The 25,948-nt window shown below is 41.3% G+C and overlaps 1 protein-coding gene across 2 annotated transcripts in view; it reads left to right on the top strand.

Annotated features, from left to right (window-relative positions):
• Window positions 1-25,948, top strand: part of PDGFRA (platelet derived growth factor receptor alpha) — an 80,571-nt gene that overhangs the window by 15,103 nt on the left and 39,520 nt on the right. For both annotated transcript variants that reach the window (XM_070757141.1, XM_070757142.1), the window contains exons 2-10: window positions 5,285-5,345; window positions 9,930-10,244; window positions 10,926-11,192; window positions 13,095-13,225; window positions 16,102-16,273; window positions 16,358-16,547; window positions 18,366-18,481; window positions 21,121-21,241; window positions 23,741-23,934. In XM_070757141.1, the coding sequence (XP_070613242.1) occupies window positions 5,297-5,345; window positions 9,930-10,244; window positions 10,926-11,192; window positions 13,095-13,225; window positions 16,102-16,273; window positions 16,358-16,547; window positions 18,366-18,481; window positions 21,121-21,241; window positions 23,741-23,934 (1,555 nt within the window). In that variant the 5' untranslated portion in view covers window positions 5,285-5,296. The remainder of the gene's footprint in view (window positions 1-5,284; window positions 5,346-9,929; window positions 10,245-10,925; window positions 11,193-13,094; window positions 13,226-16,101; window positions 16,274-16,357; window positions 16,548-18,365; window positions 18,482-21,120; window positions 21,242-23,740; window positions 23,935-25,948) is intronic.

Below are 25,948 nucleotides of genomic sequence, written 5' to 3'. Positions count from 1 at the left end.
GCCGCGGCTCAAAAAAGGTTGAAAATCACTGGACTAGAAGACCTACAATGTCTTTTCCAACGCTGTTGTTGTTGTTGTTGTTATTTTTTGTTGTTGTTGTTGGCATGTCTCGGTATAGCTAAGCTATGAGACCTTCGACATACACCAGGCAGAGAATTTTAACAGAGCGTGGGTGTGTGATAAAGCCAAAGAAACAAAGACACAGACTTAGTTATGCTAAATAAGTACTATTTACATATAGACAAAAGATAGAAACAATTCAATAACAAGCACTAAGCAAATACAATAAAATACGCACAAAGCTAATTACACTCCCCCTCTCAAGGCAAAGTAATAATGAGAATGACTGAGCAGAAATGTGCGTCACAGTGTCATTTGAGGGATGGAATACTGGCGCCCTCTAATGACGTTCCAGCTTAGAATATTTAACTGTTTAAGTGACAGTACAGTTTTACAGTAGCAACTGTAACATTTAAAGTGACAGTACAAGTTTACAACGGCAAACCCTAACACACATGTACTAACAATTATTATTATTATTATTATTATTATTATTATTATTATTATTATTATTATTAAACAAGGCGAGAAGTTACTTAGAACTAAGGAGAAATTTCCTGACAGAATGGTTGAACAGCTTGCCTCCAGAAGTTGTGAATGCCCCAACACATGTTTTTAAGCAGATGTTGGATAACCGTCTGTCTGAAGTAGTGTAGGGTCTCCTGCCTAAGCAGGGAGTTGGAATAGAAGACCTCCAAGGTCCCTTCCAACTCTGTGGTTGTTGTTGTTGTTTTTATTATTATTATTATTATTATTATTATTATTATTATTATTATTATTATTAAACCATAGGCAGCAATTTGATGGCTACATATTTGGAACGTGCTGGATTTCCTTTATACGTGGTATTATTAAAAAGTAGATTGGCAATAGCAGGTTGTCCTCGGCTTATAACCATAATTCATGTTGCCCAAAAGTTATGTTGCCAAGTGAGAAATTTGTTAAGTGTGCTTTACGAGGTTTCTGGTCATCTTGGTTAACTGAATGGCTGCAGATGTTCAATCAGTAGCAAATCAGGAATCCTCACTGACTTTGCTTGTCAGAAGGTTGCAAAAGTAGATCACATGAGTCCAGGACTGTCACAGATATGAGTCAGTTGCTAAGCATCTGAATATAAATTACAATCTTCTCCTCCTTCTCCTTGACCAAAACAATCTGGAACTGAATACACTCAAAACTGTAGAAATAGTGGTAGACTTTAGGAGAAACCCTCCCATTCTACCACCTCTTACCATACTAGACAACACTGTTATGTGTGTTTGTTTGAGTGGGAATGATTGACTTTTAATGTAACTGGGGATTTAAGATAAGATTAGTTAGTCTAAATGAATTGGATTTAGGACACTTGTATTGTTTTTTTCTTTTGTATGTTGTAAGCTGCCCCAAATCCTGAAAAGGGGCGGCATATAAATCCAGTAAATAAATACGGTAAACAAACACAGTATCAACAGTAGAGACCTTCAAATTTCTAGGTTTGACCATATCTCAAGACTTATAATGGACACCTAACATGGTTTATTTCACTAAACAAAAAGACTGGCCCGTTTAAAAAAGAAATCTGTTAATGCAATTAACACTTTAGGGAGTGTGAAATCAGCCGCCTAGAGTCAAATTAGATGCAGCTCAAAAGCCTTTGAAGGAAATCGTGTCAATTAAAAGTAAACAAATACAGTGATACCTCTACTTAAGAATTTTTCTAGATAAGAAATGGGTGTTCAAGATTTTTTTTACCTCTTCTTAAGAACCATTTTCAGGACTGCCATGTTTTATCCCAGTAGATTTAATTTTTACTTTAAGCAGCTGATATTTCAGCAACATTAAAAATATCACCACGTATGTAAAGAGTTTTAGACAGACTGAATGCTTCACTGTGTTTGAAATAGAACTTTAAACTTTTGAAACATGTAGACATGAGCCTGCTCTTTAGCCATTAGCAAATTATGGAGGTTTATTTTATTTATTTATGTATTTATTTGTTTGTTTGTTTGTTTTGTCACTTATGTATTGGTGGTGTACAAAGATATAATATTTATATACATGATACAGTGGTACCTCTACTTAAGAACTTAATTCGTTCCATGACCAGGTTCTTAAGTAGAAAAGTTTGTAAGTAGAAGGAATTTTTCCCATAGGAAACAATGTAAAAGCAAATAATGCGTGCAAACCCATTAGGAAAGGAATAAAAGCTCAGAATTTGGGTGGGAGGAGGAGGAGGAAGAAGAGGAGGAGGACAGTCGCTGCCAAAGGAAGAAGGTGAGGTGAGGGGGAATTAAAAAAAAATCCCAAACTTTAAGGCTTAAGAAAAAAGAGGGACTCTGAGGCGGCGAGGAGGAGCACACGCCTCCCAAACAACCAGCGTGAGGCTGCCTCACATACACTGAGCCAGAGAGAGAAACCTAGGGGGAATGGCAGGAAACTGGCCGGGCCTTTATGCTGCTCTCAAATTTCCTGGGAAATTTTTCCGGGCTCGGGTTCTTAAGTAGAAAATGGTTCTTGAGAAGAGGCAAAAAAATCTGGAACACCCAGTTCTTATCTAGAAAAGTTCTTAAGTAGAGACATTCTTAGGTAGAGATACCACTGTACTAGTAAAAGAGAAACATTAGGACAGGGGATGGAAGGCACTAAATTTGTCTTCTGCCAGATTAAGTTCTGCATGTCGCTTCTCTTTCTTTCAAAATTAATCTCAGTTTTCTGTGCAGAGGTTTAGCAATGTTACATCTTTTGAGCACTGAAGAATTCTTTCATCCTAGATTTTCACCCCTGAAGTAAGCTATGGGTCAACACAAGGGTGGTGTTTATCTTTAATCTATTTTTGCAAGATGCTCCTGCATCTCAAAGTTGAGGTTTTCATTACTAACAGAAGACATCTGGAGAAGAGGATCACCAAATGGTGTTGAGTTTGAGAGAAGCTACATAATCTCAGAATCTTTCCTCCTCCTCCTCTTCCATTTTTTTTTAAAAAATATATATTTTCCTAATTGATGTAGGGACTAAGAAGCATCTTATCTGGAATTGCATTTTCTCTTTTGTTAAGATGTTGATTCAGATACAGAAGTTTGGAATTTATTTTATTAACTTATTTATTTGTTTTGTCAAATACATATTGGTGATGTTTGTATACATGATACTAGTAAGAGAGAAACATTAGGACAGGGGACGGAAGGCACTCTGGTGCACTTATGCACGCCCCTTACTAACCTCTTAGGAATCGGGAGAGGTCAACAGTGGATAGTCTAAGGGTAAAGTTTTGGGGGTTAGGTGATGATACTACAGAGTCGGGTAGTGAGTTCCATGCATCAACTACTCTCAGTGAAGGGCTGCAAAATTTTTTACTACCACACTCTGGGCGTGACTTATTTTGTGGGTGTGGCTTGATGACCATGTCACCAGGTGGGAGTGGCTTGATGATCATGTAGCTGGGGGTGGCTTAAAGGTCATGTGACTGACTTAAACGTGGCCAACTTTGATGTCAGTCACGTCAAGGGTTTGGGTTAGGATTAGGGTGCCTGGCCTCTCCTTGCCTCAAAGAGATACAATTTCCCTTATTATTACTGAACATGCAAAATATACTCTTTGATTCTATGTATATATGCCATATGTGTACATACATATTACATACAGGCACACACAAATATACATTATCTACTATATAAACAGTATGTGTATATACAAACACGCACAGCTCTTCTAAAATTATACACATTCAACCTCATTTACTGCGATAGGAAAAACATAACCAGAGCTCAGAAGGGAAAAATAGAAAAAAATTCAAAATTTTTCCACCACTTCTGCGTACCTGACCGAACCCGTAGGAGCCCATCACTGACTACTCTGTTATTAAAGTCGTATTTCCTGCAGTCGAGTTTAGAACGGTTTGCTTTAAGTTTGTATCTGTTGTGTGCTTGTGTGTTGTTATGGTTGAAGTTGAAGTATTTGTTGACAGGAAGGATGTAGTAGCAGATAATTTTATGGGCTATGCTTAGGTCATGTTTAAGGCGACATATTGTAGTTCTAAGCGAGATATTAGATATTACCTGTAGATATGAAAGAGCCTTGGTGGTTCAGTGGTTATAGTGCAGTACTGCAAGCTACTTCTGCTGATCACCGACTGCCAGCAGTTTGGCAGATTGAATCTCAGTAGGCTCAAGGTTGACTCAACCTTCCATCCTTCCAAGGTTGGTGCTTACTCTCTGCAAACCACTTAGAGACGGCTGTAAAGCACTGTGAAGCAGTATATAAGTCTAAATTCTAAATATTTCCAGCAAAACCAAATTAAGATGTTTTACAGGTGGCATCTCCCACCAAATAGAATTGCCAAAATGTCCCCAAATATATCCCCAAAATGCTGGAAATGTAAGAAGGAAATAGGCTCTTATTATCATCAATGGTGGACCTGTAATAAAGTTAAGATATATTGGAAAATGATAGAAAAAATGTTAAAAGAGATTGTACTGCAAGAAATAGAAAACCCCCCAGAATTTTATTTGTTAGGCATAACTAAGCGGAATTATAAAAAAGATATTTTGTATTTAGTAGTTCATATTTTAACAGTGGTCAGGATAGTTTATGCACAAAATTGGAAGGGGGAAAATATCCCCAAAAAAGAAGAGGTAATAAAGAAAATTTTAGACTGTGCAGAGATGGATATGATGACAAGAAGGTTGAATGACCAAGAATAATCTGAATTTTATACTATTTGGAATAAAGTTTATAAGTGGATAGACAAAAATAAAAATAAAAATTGAACAATATGAGAAATGTATGAATATACCAAAATGATTTTATATTTTCTTTTTTTATTAACTTAATTTCTATATTATTAGAATGGTTGAACAATATTCTTCTTTTCATTTAGATTAATATGTTCACTTAATGAATTAAGAACATATTCTTTTTCTGTATTAAAAATGAATCTTCTAAGATGAGAGGGGTAACTGGAACCCCTACTATGTGTTAAATGTTTGTAAGTTTGTGTGTGAATTTTAAGAAAATTAATAAAGTTTTATATTAAAAAAAAGAATCTCAGTAGGCTCAAGGTTGACTCAACCTTCCATCCTTCCAAGGTTGATGCTTACTCTCTGCAAACCACTTAGAGACGGCTGTAAAGCACTGTGAAGCGATATATAAGTCTAAATTCTAAATATTTCCAGCATGCATTGCAGATGTGTCCTACCTATTTTCTATATAATCATAATTTCTTTAAAATTTTGTGTTCTGTTTTCAGTTGACCTTTGCTATGGGTCCTTCCCGAAAAGAGTTATTGATCTTGGGCTACCTCCTGGCAGGTAAGAGTTGCCTACAGTGGAATATTTTTGCCAAGTTTAGCATTTGTCGTGTAAGGTTTTGGAATGCCGCTCAGAAGCTGATCAATCCAATGGAACTCGGAACACAACCGACAATCAGCTTTTATTTCTAGATAGGAAGCAAAACTGGATGACTTTTTCTGGTCTCCCACGTTAAACGGAGGCTGAGAGAAAAGCAGGCATGTGCAAAAAACCCACAACACTTTTTCCTCAAACTTTTTATAATTCTTACAGCTTGCACAGGTCATCATTGCTATAGAAACATAATTTAATATAATGCAAACTGTATGATTTTCGCAGCGCTTTGAAAACTCCCTTCCTTCCTTCCCTCCCTCCTTCCTTCCTTCCTTCTTTCCTTCCTTCCTTCCCTCCTTCCCTCCTTCCTTCCCTCCTTCCCTCCCTCCCTCCCTCCTTCCTTCCTTCTTTCCTTCCTTCCTTCCTTCTCTCCCTCCCTCCCTCCTTCCTTCCCTCCCTTCCTCCTCCCTCCCTTCCTTCTCTCCCCTCCTTCCCTCCCTCCCTCCCTCCTTCCTTCCTTCCTTCCTTCCTTCCTTTCACTTGCATGCTGCCCAATCCTGAAGGACTCTGGGCAGCTTACTACAATAAAATAGTATATATAAAAGACAATTTAAAATAAACAATTTAAAATCACATTAATGCAGTCATACCAAGTCATGCATGCCATATCATATTGAGGTTGGAACTAAATGTGTCGATTGCTCATGGCCTCCAGGCCTGCCAGCAGAGCCAGGTTTTCAAGGCTTTTCAGAAAGCCAGTAGGGTAGGGGCAGTTTTAATCTCAGGGAGTAACTTGTTCCAGAGAGCTGGAGTCACTACAGAGAAGGCCCTCCCCCATGGCCCCACTAGCCGATGCTACTTAGTCAACCTAGTCGACAATGGACTTTAGAAGGGAGGAAAAGAATACATTTTCCAGCATAATATAACCCAGAACTCTGTTAGGGAATGCTATCTAACATTACGTTGCTGAGAATACACATTTTACATGTGTATTACGTATGAATTACATATTACATGTATGTTACACCATACACGCAGAATTCACACTTTGCATTTCACAAGACATTGCTTTAGGTTGGCAATTTGCCTAAACTCTCCAGAACAGTGTTTCTCAACCTTTCTAACGCCGCAACCCCTTAATACAGTTCCTCGTGTTGTGGTGACCCCCAACCATAAGTCTAGCACCAATTCTCCTGACAGAGCTTTAAGCTGATTGGCAGGAAGGTCAGAGGGACACCCCCACTGTAAATGCCTGATTCGTTGGATTGTAAAAATATGTTCCAAGGCACCAGAATAGAAGCTTTAGTTCCTAACACCATGGGAAATTTGTCTTCTTCTATGGTCTTAGGTGACCCCTGTGAAATGGTCCTTTGACCCCCAAAGGAGTTCCGACCTCCAAGTTGAGAACCATTGTTTTAGAAGCTTTGTCTTTGCCATTGGCACATTAGGTTACAATGGAGCACCTCTCAACAGCAATTAACAGAAGCTAAATTAGGTTGCACTCTGTGTATGCACTAATCCTTTCCAATCAGATCTCTTGGGTTAAATCTACCTTGCTTAAGCCTGAAACAAGCAGCCTGATACATTGTCTAGATCAGTGATTTTCAACCTTTTTTGAGCCACGGCACATTTTTTACATTTACAAAATCCTGGGGCACACCACCAACCAAAATGACACAAAATGACACCCTAAGACACTCTCGTCTCTTTTTCCATCTCTGTCTCCTCCCCCCCCCCTTGTGTGTGTATGTGTGTGTACACATTCTGGAACCCTTTCCAAAAACAGGTGAGGGCTGGGTTTTTTCTCTCTCTTATTCTTTGGGTGCTTTTTATCATATGCTTTAAATCAAGAGTCATTTCTCTCTCTCTTTTGTTTCTCTCTCTTTCCTCTCATTCTCTGTCTCAATCGTTTTCTCATTTCTCTTTTTTTCCTCCCCCTTTTGCTCATTTCTCTCTCTCTTCCTCTCCTTTTCTCTTTCTCTCTTTCTTTCTTTCTTTCTTTCTCTTTCTCTCTCTCTCTCTTTCTTTCTTTCTCTCTTTCTTTCTTTCTCTTTCTCTCTCTCTTTCTTTCTCTCTTTCTTTCTTTCTCTTTCTCTCTCTCTTTCTTTCTTTCTCTCTCTCTTGCTTTCTTTTTCTCACACTCTTTCTTTCTCTCCCTTTCTCTTTTCTCTCTCTTTCTCTCTCTCTTTCTTTCTCTCTCTCTCTCTTTCTCTCAGCAAAAAGTTGCGAGACCGAAAGCTGAGCTTCCTTCTTCGCGGCACACCTGACCATGTCTCGCGGCACACTAGTGTGCCATGGCACACTGGTTGAAAAACACTGGTCTAGATCTCCCTTTCCCAGCCTTTCCAGTGGATGAGGAATTGCGAGAGCTGCCCCACATTCCAAAATCTCAGTCTGTTGCTTGAGCAAACACATTCAATTCATTTTATTCTCACTTTCATAAACCGATTCTGGTTGCAGAAACAGCATCAGAAATGTATTTTATCTCCCGGCACTGAGTGGAGAAAAAAAATTGCTTTGATTCCCCCCTCCTGCATCACTTCTCTTCCCAAAAGGGAGATCATGGGTGCAAATCTCCAAGAATGTTAAGCATGCCACGCTCAGACTCAAAGACAACAAGGTCTGAATTTCATATATTTTCCATGCCAGAGTTGGAAAAACTCCACCAGGAATTTTAGAGAAAGGTGAAGTTAATAGCGAAGTTTGGCCCGGGGTAAAATATGTATTGATTTTTTTGGCAGCTGCTCAATTTGTAGACAGGACATATTGAGTTCCTTGGATTTTGAGGAGGATCTGACCATCTTTGGAACAAAAAATATGCTATTCCCAGGTCCACTTTAAAGGTGGACTTTAATAAAGAAGAGGGACTGTCCAAAACAATGCTTTTTTGGAAACATGTATCGTTATTTGAGCTTGACTGCTACAAAAAATGTCTTAGGAACAATATTGTTGTTGTTGTTGTTGTTGTTGTTGTTGTTGTTCTTCTTCTTCTTCTTCTTCTTCTTCTTCTTCTTCTTCTTCTTCTTCTTCTTCTTCTTCTTCTTCTTCTTCTTAAGATTTGTATGCCGCCCTTCTCTGAAGACTTGGGGCGGCTCATAGGATACAAAAAAACAACACAACAACAAACCTAATTAATTAAAAAATACTACTAAAATTCCTTTTAATATATATATATTAAAGTTTTGGCAAAATCAGTAATGGGTTGCAGCCAGTACAGCTGGGATCAGGGTTCTGGTGGCAGAAATTGAGATGCGCACACATCTCTGTGCCCTGATGTATATGCGCGCACATGCCTGTGTGAGATTTGGCTTCTGCGCATGCTAAATATCATGCGAGAACGCACTCATATGCAAGATTTTTCCGATCTTCAGTGGTTTTTTGCTTCCGCGCATAAGCAAAGAAATCTCAAAAAATCAGTGAAATATCATGCGCATGATCACAGAAGCAAAAAATTTGCTGAAATCTCACGCACGCAACTGTCTTCTCATGAGATTTTGCTTCCTGTGCATGCACAGAAGCTAAATCTCGCTCATATGCACATATGCGAACCTGCATGTGCAGCTATATTTTCGCTACTGGTGCAGCATCCTTATCTCTACTGGTAGCAATGCACTACTGGGTGGAACATCAAGTTTCAAGTTTTATTGGATTTATATGCCGCCCCTCTCCGAAAACTGGGGGCGGCTAACAGCAATCATAAACAGTATACAATAATAATCCAATACTAAAAGCGAATTAAAACCCCTTAATATACAAAACCAAACACACATACAGACATACCATGCATACAATTGTAACGACCTAGGGGGAGAAGAAATCTTAATTCCCCCATGCCTGGCGGCAGAGGTGGGTTTTAAGTAGCTTACGAAAGGCAAAGTTGGTGGGGGCAATTCTAATCTCTGGGGAGAGTTGGTTCCAGAGGGCCGGGGCCACCACAGAGAAGGCTCTTCCCCTGGGTCCCGCCAAGCGGCATTGTTTAGTTGACGGGACCCGGAGAAGACCCACTCTGTGGGACCTAACTGGCCGCTGGGATTCATCACTGGAACACAACATCACTTCCTCGAGATTAAACCACGTTCTTCCCAGTAATGCAAGGGTCCAAAGGCGGGCTACAAAAATGGTGGAAGGTCTTAAGCATAAAACTTATCAGGAAAGACTTCATGAACTCAATCTGTATAGTCTGGAGGACAGATGGGAAAGGGGGGACATGATCGAAACATTGAAATATGTTAAAGTTCAGGAGTGAAGTGTTTTTAATAGGAAAGTGAACACAAGAACAAGGGGGCACAGTCTGAGGTTAGCTGGGGGAAAGATCAGAAGCAATGTGAGAAAATATTATTTGACTTAAAGAGTAGTAGATGCTTGGAACAAACTTCCAGCAGACGTGGTTGGTAAATCCACAGTAACTGAATGTAAACATGCCTGGGATAAACATATATCCACCCTAAGACAAAATACAGGAAATAGTATAAAGGCAGACTAGATGGATCATGAGCTCTTTTTCTGCCGTCAATCTTCTATGTTTCTATGCACCGTGCTTTCTTTTCGTAGGGTCATGCATAATCTCCTGCCAGAGTTTGCTTCCCACTATTCTTCCCAACGAAGAGCAAATGGTTGTGCAACTGAATAGCTCCTTCACCTTGAAATGTTCTGGAGAGAGCGAAGTCAGCTGGCAGCACCCCATCGCAGAAGGCAACCACTCCATAACCATCACAAACGAAGAGAACAACAGTGGCCTTTTTGTGACTGTCCTTGAAGTGGCAAACGCTTCGGCGTCTCTCACCGGATTGTATATTTGTTATTATAATCACTCACAAGAGGAAGATGGAGAGGTGGAGGGGAAAGACATCTACATTTTTGTGCCAGGTGAGTTGATTGGAGTTGCGGTGGCGCAGTGATTAGGTGCAGTATTGCAGGCTGCTTCTGCTGACTGCCAGCTGCCTGCAATTTGGCAGTTCGAATCTCACCAGGCTCAAGGTTATTATTATTATTTATTATTATTTATTAGATATGTATGCCACTCCTCTCCGAAGACTTGGAGCGGCTCACAACAACAAGGCACAGTACAAATGCAATGATAAAAACAGTTAAAAACCCTTAATATAAAAACAGTTATACATCCTAAGCAAACCATACATAAAACGGTTGACTCCAAACCATACATAAAAAGGTTGACTCCATCCTTCCAAGGAGGGTAAAATATGGAGCCAAATTTATCACAGTTTTTTGCAAAAATTAAATCCAGAAAGCACATACAGGCAAACTGATGTTCCCAGCTCTTACTGGCTTACAAGCGCTTTCATTATTACTCTGTCCAAATAAGGTGTTTTTTAAGCTCTTAATCAGTGGATAAAATAGTGTCCTGAAGCTGACCAGGCTAAGGACGCTAGCCAGTTGAATATATGGTAGGCAGACTTTTTCCTCCTATTTTCCTCCCCAAAAACTAATGTGCGTCTTACACTCTGGTGCGTCTTATACTCCTAAAATTACGGTATTCATGTATGTATTTATTCTTATTGATGCATCTGAGTATCTCATTCTCAACAGATCCAGCTGTTCCCTTTGTCCCAAACTCCCTAGAAGATTTGATCATTGTCACCAGCGAGGAAGACAATTCTTCAATTATCCCCTGTCGTACGACCGATCCTAACACTGAAGTCACTCTGATGAACAGAGATGGAAAAATTCTGTATGCCTCTTATGACAACAGGTTGGGCTTCATTGGAAACTTCTCGTTGGGGTCCTACATATGCAAGACAACTGTCAAAGCCGTCGAATTCGAGTCCAATGAATTTTTCATCTATGTATACAAAGGTACATCTCTATGTATTTTTCAATGGAAAGGGATAAATGACAAGTTTGAATCTCTTTAGTCAGAGGCAGCATTGGGTTGCTACTGGAACGGTAGGGGGACACCACATCAGTAGCGGAAATGGAGCTGTGTGCACAGCTCTGGGTGACCAGTGGGCGGACATGTGCATCGGAACAAGATTTGGCTTCTGCACATGTGCAAAACTGGGTGACTCTATTCTCAGATAGGGTCCTTCTGGGCTGCGGGGCTGCTCTCCTTTCCTTAGCCATCATGACTGTGCAGCAGTTGGGAAGAGCTGCACTGAAGTTTGTTGTTGCGTGCGCGACAGCACAGCCATGCAGCTTACGGGGAACAGTGCTTACGACCACCATTGGCCCATTTCTGGTCTTCCCAAACTTCTGCTAGGCCCATTTTTCACCCTCCCAAACATCTGCACGTGACCTGCACTTACCTGTATCCAAAATGGGCCGTGTGGAGACTCCTGGGAGGGGCAAGGCAGGCGGGCCCAGCCATGAATGGAATTCGGGGGGTTCTCCAAGCTGTACAGAATCTTAACTAAAGATTCTCCTAAACTCCTGCAAATTCCCAGCAGCTCACCCCTGTACAACGGCCATAATTCACTTTCTTCAGTACCTATGTAAGTTTGAATTGGCCACTAAATGAACTGTTGTAAATTGAGGGCTCACTGTATCCCCTAGATCAGGGGCAGGCAATTAATTTTGCCAGGGGGCCACATGAGAAATTGGGATGGTTTTAGAGGGCCGGACTAATATAATTAACTCAGTTCTACCTACTACTGTATATTATTGGGTAGAACTGAGTTAATTATATTATAATTATAAATTATAATTATATATTATATTATATATATAATATTATATATTATATATATAATATAATATATTATATTATATTATAATATTATATTTATTATATATTTCTCCTTCCTTCCTTCCTTGTTCCCTCCATTTCTCCTTCCTTCCTTCCTTCCTTCCTACCTTCCTTCCTTCCTCCCTCCCTCCATTTCTCCTTCCTTCCTCCCTCATTTCTCCTTTCTGGTTGGACCGGCCTCTGCGGGCCGGTCACAGACAGCGTGCGGGCTGCATGCAGCTCCCGGGCCACCACTTGCCCAGGTCTGCCCTAGATGGAGGCACCAGGCACTGGGAGAATAATTTGGACAACCATATGTCCTCTTTCACATCTACAACTAGATTCCTGCTTTTGAATCCCAAAAGTGGACCCTGTTCCACCCTTACAATGATTCAGATATGTTATTTATTTTAAATGGCGAAAAATGCTATTTGTTCTTTTAGCTCGTCCCAAATGCCATGAGTTGACTCCATGAATGACAGTTTTTGAAAATACAGTGGTACCTCTACCTACGAACGCCTATACTTATGAACTTTTCTAGATACGAACCAGGTGTTCAAGATTTTGTTTGCCTCTACTCACAAACTATTTTCCACTTAAGAACCCAAGCCTCCGAAACTGTAACCAGAAAAGGCAAGGAGAAGGCTCTGTGGGGCCTCTCTAGGAATCTCCTGGGAGGAAACAGGGTGTGGAAAGGTGAGGAGAAGCCTCTGTGGGGCCTCTCTAGGAATCTCCTGGGAGGAAACAGGGCCTCCACCCTCCCTGTGGTTTCCCCAATCACACACATTATTGGCTTTTACATTGATTCCTATGGGAAAAATTGCTTCTTCTTACAAACTTTTCTACTTAAGAACTTGGTCATGGAACGAATTAAGTTCATAAGTAGAGGTACCACTGTACTAAGATTTGGTTTAATAAATTTCTCCTTGCACTTCTTCAATGTTGATGTTTTAATATACGGAGAAAAATACAGTATTCAAGAGAATGACGTACTATGCATATGATTTTCTTAGAAGTGTTTAATTCTCTTCCAGCTCCATCATATCTCCATGTTGAAATTGAATCCCCCAAGACTGTATATAAAACGGGAGAAGTCATTACCGTTACTTGTGTGGTCTTGGATAATGAAGTAGTGAACCTAGAGTGGAATTATCCAGGGAAAGAGGTAAATATCCCTTTTTGTTGTTGACTTAATGACGGGAGGAGACTGTAGGTGGGGCTTTAATTCCTTATTTTTTTTAAAAAAGAAGAAGAAGAAAATGTCTGCAATAAAAACATTTGGAAGAAAGGCCAATTGTTAAATGCATTTGCTTGGTCAACTGTCAAGACTTAAGGGTTAGCAAGCAGGCAGAACTTTGCAGAACTGTTATACGGAGATGGGTAACACATGAGTTTGACAGGAAGTGGGAGAGGAAGAGTAATAACAAGTCCACAAACCTGGAAAATATAATACGAGAAAAATGGTTCCTGTACAGTTGCTCACATGTTGCCCTTGTGCTGATGAAAGAACGTGATTATTTCCAAATGTCTTTAAGTCGTAATCCAAAGCAGCTTTCACTAATATGGTCTCCTCCAGAAGGTTTGGATCAGGGGTGAAATGCTACCGGTTCGGCCCAGTTCAGATGTTTTAGTAGCATCGGCTGCTGGTGGTTCAGAGAACCTGTGCATAATTTTTTTCCCCTCCAACACAAAGTTAAAAACAATACACAGTTTCTAATACAAAATCAAGCTTATTGTCAAACATTTGCAAATTTTTTCTTTTTACTTTGTAATCATTCAAGGGAGGCTCTTATATCTCTTTCTTTCATAAAAGGACTGTAGAAACATATAATATCTTATATATTCAAAACCTCTTAAAATATAGCTTTTCTCCATCTAATATTAAAACATAACCTTTACATTAATTGCTGGTCATCAAATTCACATTATTATTATTATTATTATTATTATTATTATTATTATTATTATTGTTGTTGTTGTTGTTATTGTTATTGTTATTTATTGGATTTGTATGCCGCCCCTCTCCGTAGACTCGGAGCAGCTAACAACAAAGATAAAAACAGCATGTAACAATCCAATACTAAAACAACTAAAAAACCCTTAATTATAAAACCAAACATACACGCAAACATACCATGCATAAATTGTAAGGCCTAGGGGGAAGGAATATCTCAGTTCCCCCATGCCTGACGGCAGAGGTGGGTTTTAAGGAGCTTACAAAAGGCGAGGAGGGTGGGGGCAATTCTAATCTCTGGGGGGAGTTGGTTCCAGAGAGCTGGGGCCGCCACAGAGAAGGCTCTTCCCCTGGGTCCCGCCAAACGGCATTGTTTAGTTGACAAGACTTGGAAAAGGCCCACTCTGTGGGACCTAACTGGTCGCTGGGATTCATGCAGTAGCAGAAGGCGGTCCTGGAGATAATCTGGTCCGGTGCCATGAAGGGCTTTATATGAAGGGCTTCTTATTTGAGTGTTACAAATATGTTGAGCTAATTGTTCCAAAAGGCAATTTTCTTATAATCCTTTAAGCCAAGTAGATTATATATAAAATAATTCCTCATATTGCAACAAAAAGTCTACTAAACTATAAGTCTATTTGTCTAATAAAGTAGCTATTCCAATAACAAAGTAGTATATCATACTGTATAATAATGAAACAGATTATATATAAAATAAATTTGAATAGTACAACTAAAAAAGTAAAAAAAGAACTGATTGTGGTAGAAGCGTGAGGCTCCGCCCACCTGCTCTGATGCCACCATTTTCTTTTAAAAAAAAACCCTCTGCGCATGGGCAAAGCCTTCTGTGCATGTACAGAGGGTGAAAAAGTTCACTCGTGGGTGCACAAAACACACCCTTTCAAACCGATAGGGAAGGTAAGTAGTTATAGTTTAGTTTATACTTTATTAGATTTGTATGCCGCCCCTCTCCGAAGACTCGGGGCAGCTCACAACATAACAGTGATACAATACATTACAAATCCAACAGTAGAAAAATTAAATCAATTTAAAAAACATTAATAAAATAGTAAAATCCCTAACTATACAATCATACACATTCAACCTAATCCATCATGCAGTAAGGCCGAAAACTTAATAAAAAAGGGGGGAGAAGGTGGTAATTATCCCCATGCTTGGCGACAAAGGTGGGTCTTCAGCATTTTATGGAAGGCGAGGAGGGTGAGGGCTGTTCGAATCTCTGGAGGGAGTTGATTCCAGAGGGCCGGGGCCGCCACAGAGAAGGCTCTTCCCCTGGGTCCCGCCAGCCGACATTGTTTGGTCGACGGGACCCGGAGAAGGCCAACTCTGTAGGACCTAATCGGCCGCTGGGATTCATGCGGCAGAAGGCGGTCTCGGAGATATTCTGGTCCTAAGCCATGTAGGGCTTTATAGGTCATAACCAACACTTTGAATTGCGCTTGGAGATCAACCGGAAGCCAGTGCAGCCCGTGGAGTGTTGGAGTAATATGGGTGTATCTAGGTACACCAATAATGGCTCACACGGCTGTGTTCTGGATTAACTGAAGTCTCCAAACGCTCTTCAAAGGTAGCCCCATGTAGAGCACATTGCAGTAATCGAGCCTCGGGGTGATGAGGGCATGAGTGACTGTGAGTAGAGACTCCCTGTTCAAATGGGGCCGCAAATGGCACACAAGATGAACTTGTGCAACACCTCCCCCTCCCAGCCACTACTGAGGGATGTTATTCTAGCCTCAGCTGTGGATCTAGGAGGATTCCCAGGTTGTGGACACTCTCTGAGGTGGTCAAAGTCCCCCCCAGGTAATGGATGGACATATGGAGTTGTCCTTGGGGGACAGAACCCACAGCCACTCCGTCTTGTCAGGGTTGAGCTTGAGCCTGTTGATGCCCATCCAGACCCTTAGAGGCTCTAGGCACCAGCACATCACTTCAACTGCTTCAGTAAATTGGCCCAGGGTGGAAACATACAGCTGAGTCTCGATAGCGTAACGATGGAAACTCATCCCCTGTCTTGACTATCTGTTCCATTCTCTCTCTCTCTCCCTCTGTCTGTCTCTCATATGCAGAAGAATAAAGGAATAATCACCCTGGATGACATCAAAGTTCCAACCCAGAAGCTGATTTATAACTTAACCATTCCCGATGCTTCAGTGAAGGACAGTGGAGAATATGAGTGTGCTGTCCGACATGTGACCAAAGATTTTAAGAAGATGGAAAAGATAGCCATCGATGTCCATGGTAGAGTCTGTTTCTCTCTTTTTTCCTGTTATCGGTCATGAGAATGGTAATCCGGGTAGTCATGGAGCTATTGTCTTCCTACAGATAAAGGGTTCATTCATCTGGAACCCCAGTTCACGCCTACGGAAGCTGTCAATCTACACGAAGTCAGAAACTTTGTTGTTTACGTCCATGCGTACCCAGAGCCAAAATTGTTTTGGCTGAAGGACAATGTCACTCTGATGGAGAATCTCACGGAGATTGTAACCAGTTCCAAACAAACCCAAGAAACAAGGTAAAGGGACACGTTTCTCAGAGGTATATGTATGTAGATTGTTGTCAGTTCGGTTTTTCTCCTGTGTAATATTTTGAGTGTCTTTGCAATGTTTTGGTGAAATCACATTCGCCATCTTCGGTTAACCATAATTTATTTATTTATTGGATTTGTATGCCGCCCCTCTCCGTGAACTCGGGGCGGCTAACAGTGAGAAAAACAGAATGTAAAAATCCAATACTAAAACAGCTAAAAACCCTTGTTATAAAACCACTCATACATACAAACATACCATGCATAAATTGTAGAAGCCTAGGGGGAAAGATTATCTTAGTTCCCCCCTGCTTGATGGCAGAGGTGGGTTTTGAGGAGCTTACGAAAGGCAAGGAGGGTGGGGGCTATTCTAATCTCTGGGGGGAGTTGGTTCCAGAGGGCCACGGCCCCCACAGAGAAGGCTCTTCCCCTGGGCCCCGCCAACCGACATTGTTTAGTTGACGGGACCTGGAGAAGGCCCACTCTGCGGGAGCTAACTGGTCACTGGGATTCGTGTGGCAGAAGGCGGTCCCTGAGATAATCTGGCCCAGTGCCATGAAGGGCTTTATAGGTCATAACCTATAATCAGAGCAGCATGAAGCTAATAACTTCAGCCTGAAGATGGCGAATGTGATTTCCCTGAAACATCACAAAGCGATCACACAGGGGGCAAAGGAAGCGATGTAAAGTCATGTTGAAAGCCTCCTTCAAGTCCCTCAATATTGACCTCCTGGGAAACCCTGGCGCAAGATTGACCAACATGGCTGCCAGACATCTGAGGCCAGAAGAACATTCATAGCAGAAGAGAAGCGAGCGCTCTGCAAAGCCAGAGCTGCAAATGCTGCAACAATAGTGCCCACACATGTCTGCCCAACATGTGGCAGAACATTTTGTGCCCATATAGACCTTACCAGCTACCTGTGGACACATCATGGACAGCCCACAACCTATTAGATGTCAAGGTCCTCCTTGAAAACGATGGATGAACATCATTATCATCATATATGTTCTGTCGGGCTCTCTGGTAGAATCCTCCCAAAAATGCACCGGTACAAATTTCAGACACACACATGTTTGAAAATTCTAAACAATGTTCTTTATAATGAAAATTCACTTAAACCAAGCCCTCTTTTGGTATAGCAAAGAGCACTCGTCTCCAAACAAACTGGTAATTTGTACAAGTCCCTTATCAGTTGTGATACTTAGCTTGCAGCTGTGAGGCAATTCACAGTCCTTCTTCTTTCACAAAGTGAAACACACTTTGCCCTGGTTTAGTTTCAAAGTGGGGAAAAATCAGCACACAAAAGGTCAAAGTCAGTAAAGCAGTCATGAAACACAACGATCAGATAATCCTCCACAATGGCCAAACCCACAGGTTGCTATTTATAGCAGCCTCACTAATTACCACAGCCCCACCCAACCACAGGTGGCCTCACTTTCTTTGATAATAATCTCTCAGTTGTTGTTGCCTATGCATTGCTCTCCGCATGCATGGCTGTATCATTAACTCTTGTTCTGAATCCAAGGAGGAGCTAGATAATTGATCTCCTTCTGAGCTGTCTGCCACACTCTCCTCCTCCCTGTCACTCATGTCTTCTTGGTCAGAGGAGCCTTCATCAGCAGATTCCACTGGGGGCAAAACAGGCCTGCAGCATGTGGATGTCTCCCCCACATCCACAGTCCTTGGGGCAGGAGCAGAGCCAGAGCTAACCACAACAATATATATATATTGGCTTCCATTAAAAAAGTACTTGTTTCCTACAGTGCTGCGCTATTTTTTTAATCATAGTTTTTTTCCCCTCACAGATATCAGAGTGTATTAAAATTAATCCGTGCCAAGGAAGAAGACAGTGGATATTATACACTCGTAGCACAGAATGAGGACGAAATCCAAAGATACACTTTCTCTTTGCTCGTACAAGGTAAACTTCTAAAATGGGACAAGCCAGGATCAGTATCAATAAAGGAGAATATTTGTAGTTCGGGGTTGAAATGAGGCAAGGGAGGATTCCTGATTCTGCCTCTATTGGTGCGATGAACCAATGACTTAATGAACTCAATCTGTATAGTCTGGAGGACAGAAGGGAAAGCGGGAACATGATCGAAACATTTAGATATGTTAAAAAGTTAAATAAGGTTCAGGAGGGAACTGTTTTTAATAGGAAAGTGAACACAAGAACAAGGGGCCACAATCTGAGGTTAGTTGGGGGGGAGATCAGAAGCAACGTGAGGAAATATTATTTGACTGAAAGAGTAGTAGATGTTTGGAACAAACTTCCAGCAGACGCGGTTGGTAAATCCACAGTAACTGAATTGAAACATGCTTGGGATAAACACATCCATCCTAAGATAAAATACAGGAAATAGTATAAGGGCAGACTAGGTGGACCAGGAGGTCTTTTTCTGCTGCCAATCTTCTACGTTAGATGAACTGGACTTAGTAAGAAAATAGTCACAATAATAATGTGAAATAATTGGCCTTTATTTCCAACAAATCCATGAGTGAAATGGGATTGACTGCACCATTCTAGCAATAATACCTCCATCTTCACGTCATGAAATGCTTCTGAAATCCAGCCAGTAGCTTTGCAAACTACACAGGAAAATTGTGCTTGCTTGTTGATACCAGTGGATGATAGCCTGGGGATTTATTTCAGTCGACATACTGTACTCAAAACATCTGGTGTGCTTGGCTGAAAGACAGATGTGGTCCCATCCATACGGTTTTAATTTGGAGAGAGGAAGGGGCACATGAAAGGGGATAAAGAATCACAGAACAAAATAAGCATTTAGTGGAGAACTTACCCCAATGACCACTTTTAAGGAATAAATTTGGAAAGAGTTCATAGAGACCGGTCTCCATTCAATGCTATCGGATACTTTTCATTTACAGTACTTGCATCCTTAAAAAGGGCTTCAATTAATTGGGCCGTGGATTATAAATGTTTTTATACAACTTGCAGGTGGTAAATGCTGTTTTTGGGGGGAGCTCGTCTCCTGGACAGGAATGGGGTTCCCACTTACCTCATTGTTATTTCGCTCCCTCCTGTGCTATGTAGGTGGGCCTTGTGAGTGTGTCCATGCTTTGTGGGGCGCCTGTGTGCTTTGGGCATGCGCGCGTGCGCATTAATGAAAAATCTGGGTTTTTTTAAACCCCCCCCCCAAAAAAGCTGGTGACTGCATGCGCAGAGCTGGAAGTCAGCTTCTGCGCATGCTCAGAAGAATATAAAAAAATAAACATATTAAAATAAACATATTTTTAAAATATTAAAAATATTAATTTTAAAAAAAAAAAAATTAAAAAATTGATTTTAAAAAAAAATATATTAATTTTTTTAATATTTTAAAAAAATTTTTTTAAAAAAAGATGGTGGCACTCACACACTGGCATTGACGGATCCAGTTTGGTGACATCATTGTAACATCACCAGCGGGTTGCTACCAGTTCAGGCAAACCGATCCGAGCTGGTCCGAACTCACCTCTACATAGAGAGGAGTGTGTAGTTTTTAATCCCAGGATATACGTAACAATGCACACTGCTTTAACTAAAATCTGAATGTCCCTGTTGCTTCTTGAACAATTGCATTGAAGCAAAAACACCCCAGGGATTCATGCATAGCGCACAGCGGATGCAACATAACCGAAGTGGCACACCGGTAGTGGCAGAAGTAGCAATCCGTCCCTGGTTAACAGAAATGTATTGTAGGTAAAAGGCATAGAGAATTCATATAATGCAGCAGACTTTTCTGTCTCAGTGAATACAGTGGTACCTCTACCTACGAACGCCTCTACTTACTAACTTTTTAAGATAAGAACCGGGTGTTCAAGATTTTTTTGCCTCTTCTCAAGAACCATTTTCCATTTTCCACCCGAGCCTCCAAGACTGTAACCAGAAAAGGTGGGGAGAAGCCTCCGTGGGGCCTCTCTAGGAAACTCCTGGGAGGAAACAGGGATGGAAATGGTGGGAGGAAGCCTCCATGGAGCCTCTCTAGGAATCTCCTGGGAGGAAACAGGGCTGGAAATGGTGAGGAGAAGCCTCCATGGAGCCTCTCTAGGAATCTCCTGGAAGGAAACAGGGCCGGAAAAGTTGGGGAGAAGCCTCTGTGGGGTCTCTCTAGAAATCTCCTAGGTGGAAACAGGGCTAGAAAAGATGGGGAGAAGCCTCCATGGGGCCTCTCTAGAAATCTCCTTGGAGGAAAAAGGGCCGGAAAAGGCAGGGAGAAGCCTCCATGGGGCCTCTCTTGGAATCTCTTGGGAGGAAACAGGGCGTCCACCCTCCCTGTGGTTTCCCCAATTGCATGCATTACTTGCTTTTACGTTGATTTTTACGGGAAAAATAGCTTCTTCTTACAAACTTTTCTACTTAAGAACCTGGTCACGGAACGGATTAAATTCGTAAGTAGAGGTACCACTGTATAAGCTAACCCCCCCACCCCTTGGTCCATTTCTAAAACTCTGCTTTTCCTCAAGAAAAAAACCACGTCGTCTGCCAGGCAGATGTGAATTCAGAAATAAACTGAAGAAACTCTTACACGCTGTTCCCAATTTATCCCTTTTCAGTTCCAGCTTTAATTCGAGACCTGGTAGATAATCACCATGGTGCTGGGCAGACGGTTAAATGCTTGGCAGGAGGCACACCCCTCCCCGACGTTGAATGGCTGGTTTGCAAGGACATTAAGAAGTAAGGCCTTTGATTTTTTTTGAGGGGGGGGGGTGCCTTGAGTGGCTTTATCTGTCTGGTATAATAATATGTTTTCCATATCCTTTTTCATAATAGCTCTGTTCCCCAACTGCGTGCCTTTGTATTTTTGTATTGCATTTCAACTCCCATAACTCCAAAATTGGTAATCATTAATTAGCTAATAATAAAGTAGTAATACGGAATGGCAATCAGAGGTGGGTTCCTACCAGTTGTGGTCTGCTTCACCACTTCGGTGGTGGCCCGCTGATGATGCTATTTTGGTGCGACACCTCTGGTGCTGTCTTTGCTGGTCCGTGCATGCCGCCATCTTTTTTTCTAATTTCCGGTTAATCTTTTTACTTCTGAGCATGTGCAAAAGTAAAATTGTCCCTCTGCGCATGTGCGGAAGAAAAATTGGGATGCACGCAGGCACGCGAAACATCACAATGCGTACCAGTAGGAACAGGTAAAAGGAACCCATCTCTGATGCCAAAGGGCAGTAAGAATGGAGAATGGCTAAACAGTTAATGGGAGTTGAAACCATTTAAAAAATTAGATTTGTATGCCGCCCCTCTCCGAAGACTCAATACTGCTCATAAAAAATAAAGGGGACACTCAAAGAACACATCCAAGATCGGAATGAATGAAACATTCTCATTGAATACTTTGTTCTGTACAAAGTTGAATGTGCTGACAACATGTGAAATTGATTGTCAATCAGTGTTGTTTCCTAAGCGGACACTTTGATTTCACAGAAGTTTGATTTACTTGGAGTTATATTCTGTTGTGTAAGCGTTCCCTTTATTTTTTTGAGCAGTATTGAGTCTTCGGAGGGGTGCGGCATACAAATCTAATAAACTATAAACTAACTATATATTTTGACCTCGCTGGTGTAAAGATTACAGTATCAGATCTGGGAGTGGGAATATAATAAAGTAGTAATTATTGATTAAAATAGGTCTTGAATATTTAACTCTTAAATGCAATTGGTGTATTGTTAAATGTGTAAATGTATATAATGGATCTTTAAACACCCAAGCCACAGGATTTGAAGTTAGAGTTGGAGAAACTGCAATGGTGAATCATTTCTCTACTCCACAGTTATTTTCTTCCTGGTCTAATTTGATGAAAAGAAGGACTAGGGGTGACATGATAGTAGTGTTCCAATATTTCGTGGGTTGCCACAAAGAAGAGGGAGTCAAGATATTCTCCAAAGAACTTGAGGGCAGGACAAGAAGCAATGGGTGGAAAATAATCAAGGAGAGAAGCAACTTAGAACTAAGGAGAAATTTCCTGACAGTTAGAACAATTAATCAGTGGAACAGCTTGCCTCCAGAAGTTGTGAATGCTCCAAACACTGACAGTTTTAAACAAGAGATTAGATCACCATTTGTCTGAAATGCTAGAGGGTTCCTGCCTAAGCAGGGGGTTGGACTAAAAGACCCCCAAGGTCCCCTCCCAACTCTTTTATTCTATTCCTTATAGAAACCCCTTGTCTGTTGGATTTATACATAATTTAAAGCCCAAGATTAATTGTTAATAAGAAGTGAACTGTATAAACTGTGTCCAACAATATTCCCCGAGTTTAAATTTCGTGTGAAAAGCAGGCTATAAATCTATTGAAATAAATAGATTGGTATAAGTCTTCGGAGAGGGGCAGCATACAAATCTAATTAATTATTATTAATTATTAATTATTATTATTATTATTATAAAGAATAACAACTGAGATTTGTCCATGTGTGGTATGTAGTACCATTCTTAATATTATTATTATTATTATTATTATTATTATTATTATTATTATTACAGTATTATTATTATTTATTAGATTTGTATGCCGCCCCTCTCCGAAGACTCGGGGCCACTCACAACAATAATAGAAACAATATAACAGTGAAACAAATCTAATATTAAAAAATAAAACATATCTAAAACCCCAGCAATTAAAACCATACAACACATACATACCAAACATGAAATATAGAAGCCTGGGGGAGGATGTCTCAATTTCCCCATGCCTGGCGATAAAGATGGGTCTTGATTAATTTGCGAAAGACAAGGAGGGTGGGGGCAGTTCTAATCTCTGGGGGGGAGTTGATTCCAGAGGGCCGGGGCTGCCACAGAGAAGGCTCTTCCCCTGGGGCCCGCCAAATGACATTGTTTGGTCGACGGGACCCGGAAAGGCCAACTCTGTGGGACCTTATCGGCCGCTGGGATTCGTGCGGTAGAAGGCGGATCCGGAGGTATTCTGGTCCAATGAAATGTAGGGCTTTAAAGGTCACTACCAACACTATGAATTGTGACCGGAAACTGATCAGCAGCCAATAACTCCTAAAATGTTGCTTGTAGTATAAATCAATGGCTGTTGTTGAAAGAAAAATGTTGATTCTGCTTGGGCGATGGGTCCTGATGCCCGTAAAGATATTTGTTCACTCAATAGTCTTCAGTGAACGAAGATTCTTTGGCGGGATCAATCAAAGAGCGACTTGTTTATAGATGCAACAATGACACCTCATGGACTCTTCTGACCAACAATATCTCTGACGTCACGGTGGAGACTCATCTCGATGAGAAGAACATGGTAACCAGTCAGGTGACTTTTACGAAGGTGGAAGAAATAATGGCCGTTCGCTGTATGGCAAAGAATGACCTTCGGACTGTTACCAGGGAACTGAAGCTGGTGGCTCCTAGTAAGTTAACTTTGATCAAAGTTCTTCCTCAGCCCCCAAACCCCACAAATTCAGATATTTTTGTAAGAGGATATAATTAAATTGAGAAGAAGATCCATTTGATGTAGCACCTATGTTGTAGTTATTTGTGTATTGTTGTCCGACCCATCGTGACCCCATGGGCAATGTTCCTCCAGGCCAGTGGTCCCCAAACTACGGCCCGGGGGCCGCATACGGCCTGCTGAAGCCATTTATCCGGCCCGCGGGTCAGTCTGTCGACCTGGAGAAACCCCCGTGGGCTCTGAGCCCCGCCCGGTTTCTCTGGCTGTGTCCGGGGAACATGCCAATGTCCCCTGTAAGGCGTGCTGTCACACACACAAAAACACCCCCCCGTGCTGTCTTTGCCAAGGCCGCACGGGGGAGCTGGGTATAGGAGTTGTATAGCCAATCAGATGTTAACAAAAGAAAATTAAAAACAAAACATAAACTTTTGTGAATTTCAGACTTCCCTCCCCCTCTAAATAATACATTCCCATTTTGTTTTTTTACTTTAAAATAAGGTATGTGCAGTGTGCATAGGGATTTGTTCATAGTTTTTTTATAGTCCAGCCCTCTAACAGTCCGAGGGACCGTGAACTGGCCACCTGTGTAAAAAGTTTGGGGACCTCTGCTGCAGGCCTTCCCGTCCTCTAAAATCCCCCGGAGTCCATTTAAGCTCACGCCGACTGCTTTGGTGACTCCATCCAGCCACCTCATTCTCTTCCATCCCCTTCTTCTTTTGCCCTCAGTCTTCCCCAGCATTAGGCTCTTCTCCAGTGAGTCCTTCCTTCTCATTAGGTGGCCAAAGTATTTGCGTTCCATCTTCAGGATCTGGCCTTCTAAAGAGCAGTCAGGGTTGATCTCCTCTAGGACTGACCGGTTGGATCGCCTTGCACTCCAAGGGACTCGCAGGAGTCCTCCCCAGCACCAGAGTTCAAAGGCCACAATTCTTTGGTGCTCAGCTTTCCTTATGGTCTACCTCAGTGTTTCCCAACCTTGGCAACTTGAAGATATTTGGACTCCAACTCCCAGAATTCCCCAGCTAGCATCCGCGGGCTGGGGAATTCTGGGAGTTGAAGTCCAAATACTTTCAGGTTGCCAAGGTTGGGAAACACTGGCCTACCTTATAGGTAGCAACTTATAAATATACATTGAAAATAAAAACATGTAAATTGAGGCAAGCCTTTATAATATAACAGACTAAGCCTATACGGCTAGGCCTCAACCTACCACTACAATTGAGCCAACCTTGAAATCTATTTACCTTCCTGTGCACTTTTTCACCCTTTGCGCATGCATAGAAGGCTTTTCACATGCGCAGAGGGTTAAAAAAATGAAAATGGTGGTGTCTGGGTAGGTAGGCAGAGCCTAACCATCACTACCAGTTCTCCGAATTACTGTCAACTACTGCTGCTACTGGTTTGCCTGAACTGGGCCAACCTGGTATCACCCATCCCCTCCCACTTATGACTGTATGACTGTAACCTGTTGCTTGCATCCTTAATATTTATTAATATTGATTGTTTCCTGATTGCTTATTTGACCCCTATGACATTCATTAAGTGTTGTACCTCATGATTCTTGACAGTGTATTTTCTTTTATGTACACTGAGAGCATCTGCACCAAAGACAAACTCCTTGTCTGTCCAATCACACTTGGCCAATAAATAATTCTATTCTATTCTATTCTATTCTATTCTATTCTATTCCATTCCATTCCATCCCATTCCACTCCACTCCACTCCACTCCACTCTACTCACCCTTGAACTGAGCCCAGAATTTATATAGCTAAGTGAGAAATTGGTTAAGTGGCTTTTGCCTCATTTTGTGACTCTCCTTGCTATATTTCTTAAGTGAATCACTGCAATTGTTAAATTAATCACAATAAATGAATATGGCTTCCCTATTAACTTGGCTTGTCAGAAGGTCGCCAAAGTTGATCATGTAACCCTGGGACATGGCAACAGTCATAAATATGAACCAGTTGTCAGGCGT

The sequence above is a fragment of the Erythrolamprus reginae genome, chromosome 7 (assembly GCF_031021105.1).
Source record: "Erythrolamprus reginae isolate rEryReg1 chromosome 7, rEryReg1.hap1, whole genome shotgun sequence".
NCBI classification, from domain to species: Eukaryota; Metazoa; Chordata; class Lepidosauria; order Squamata; family Dipsadidae; genus Erythrolamprus; species Erythrolamprus reginae.
This window is presented reverse-complemented; position numbering and strand designations above follow the sequence as displayed.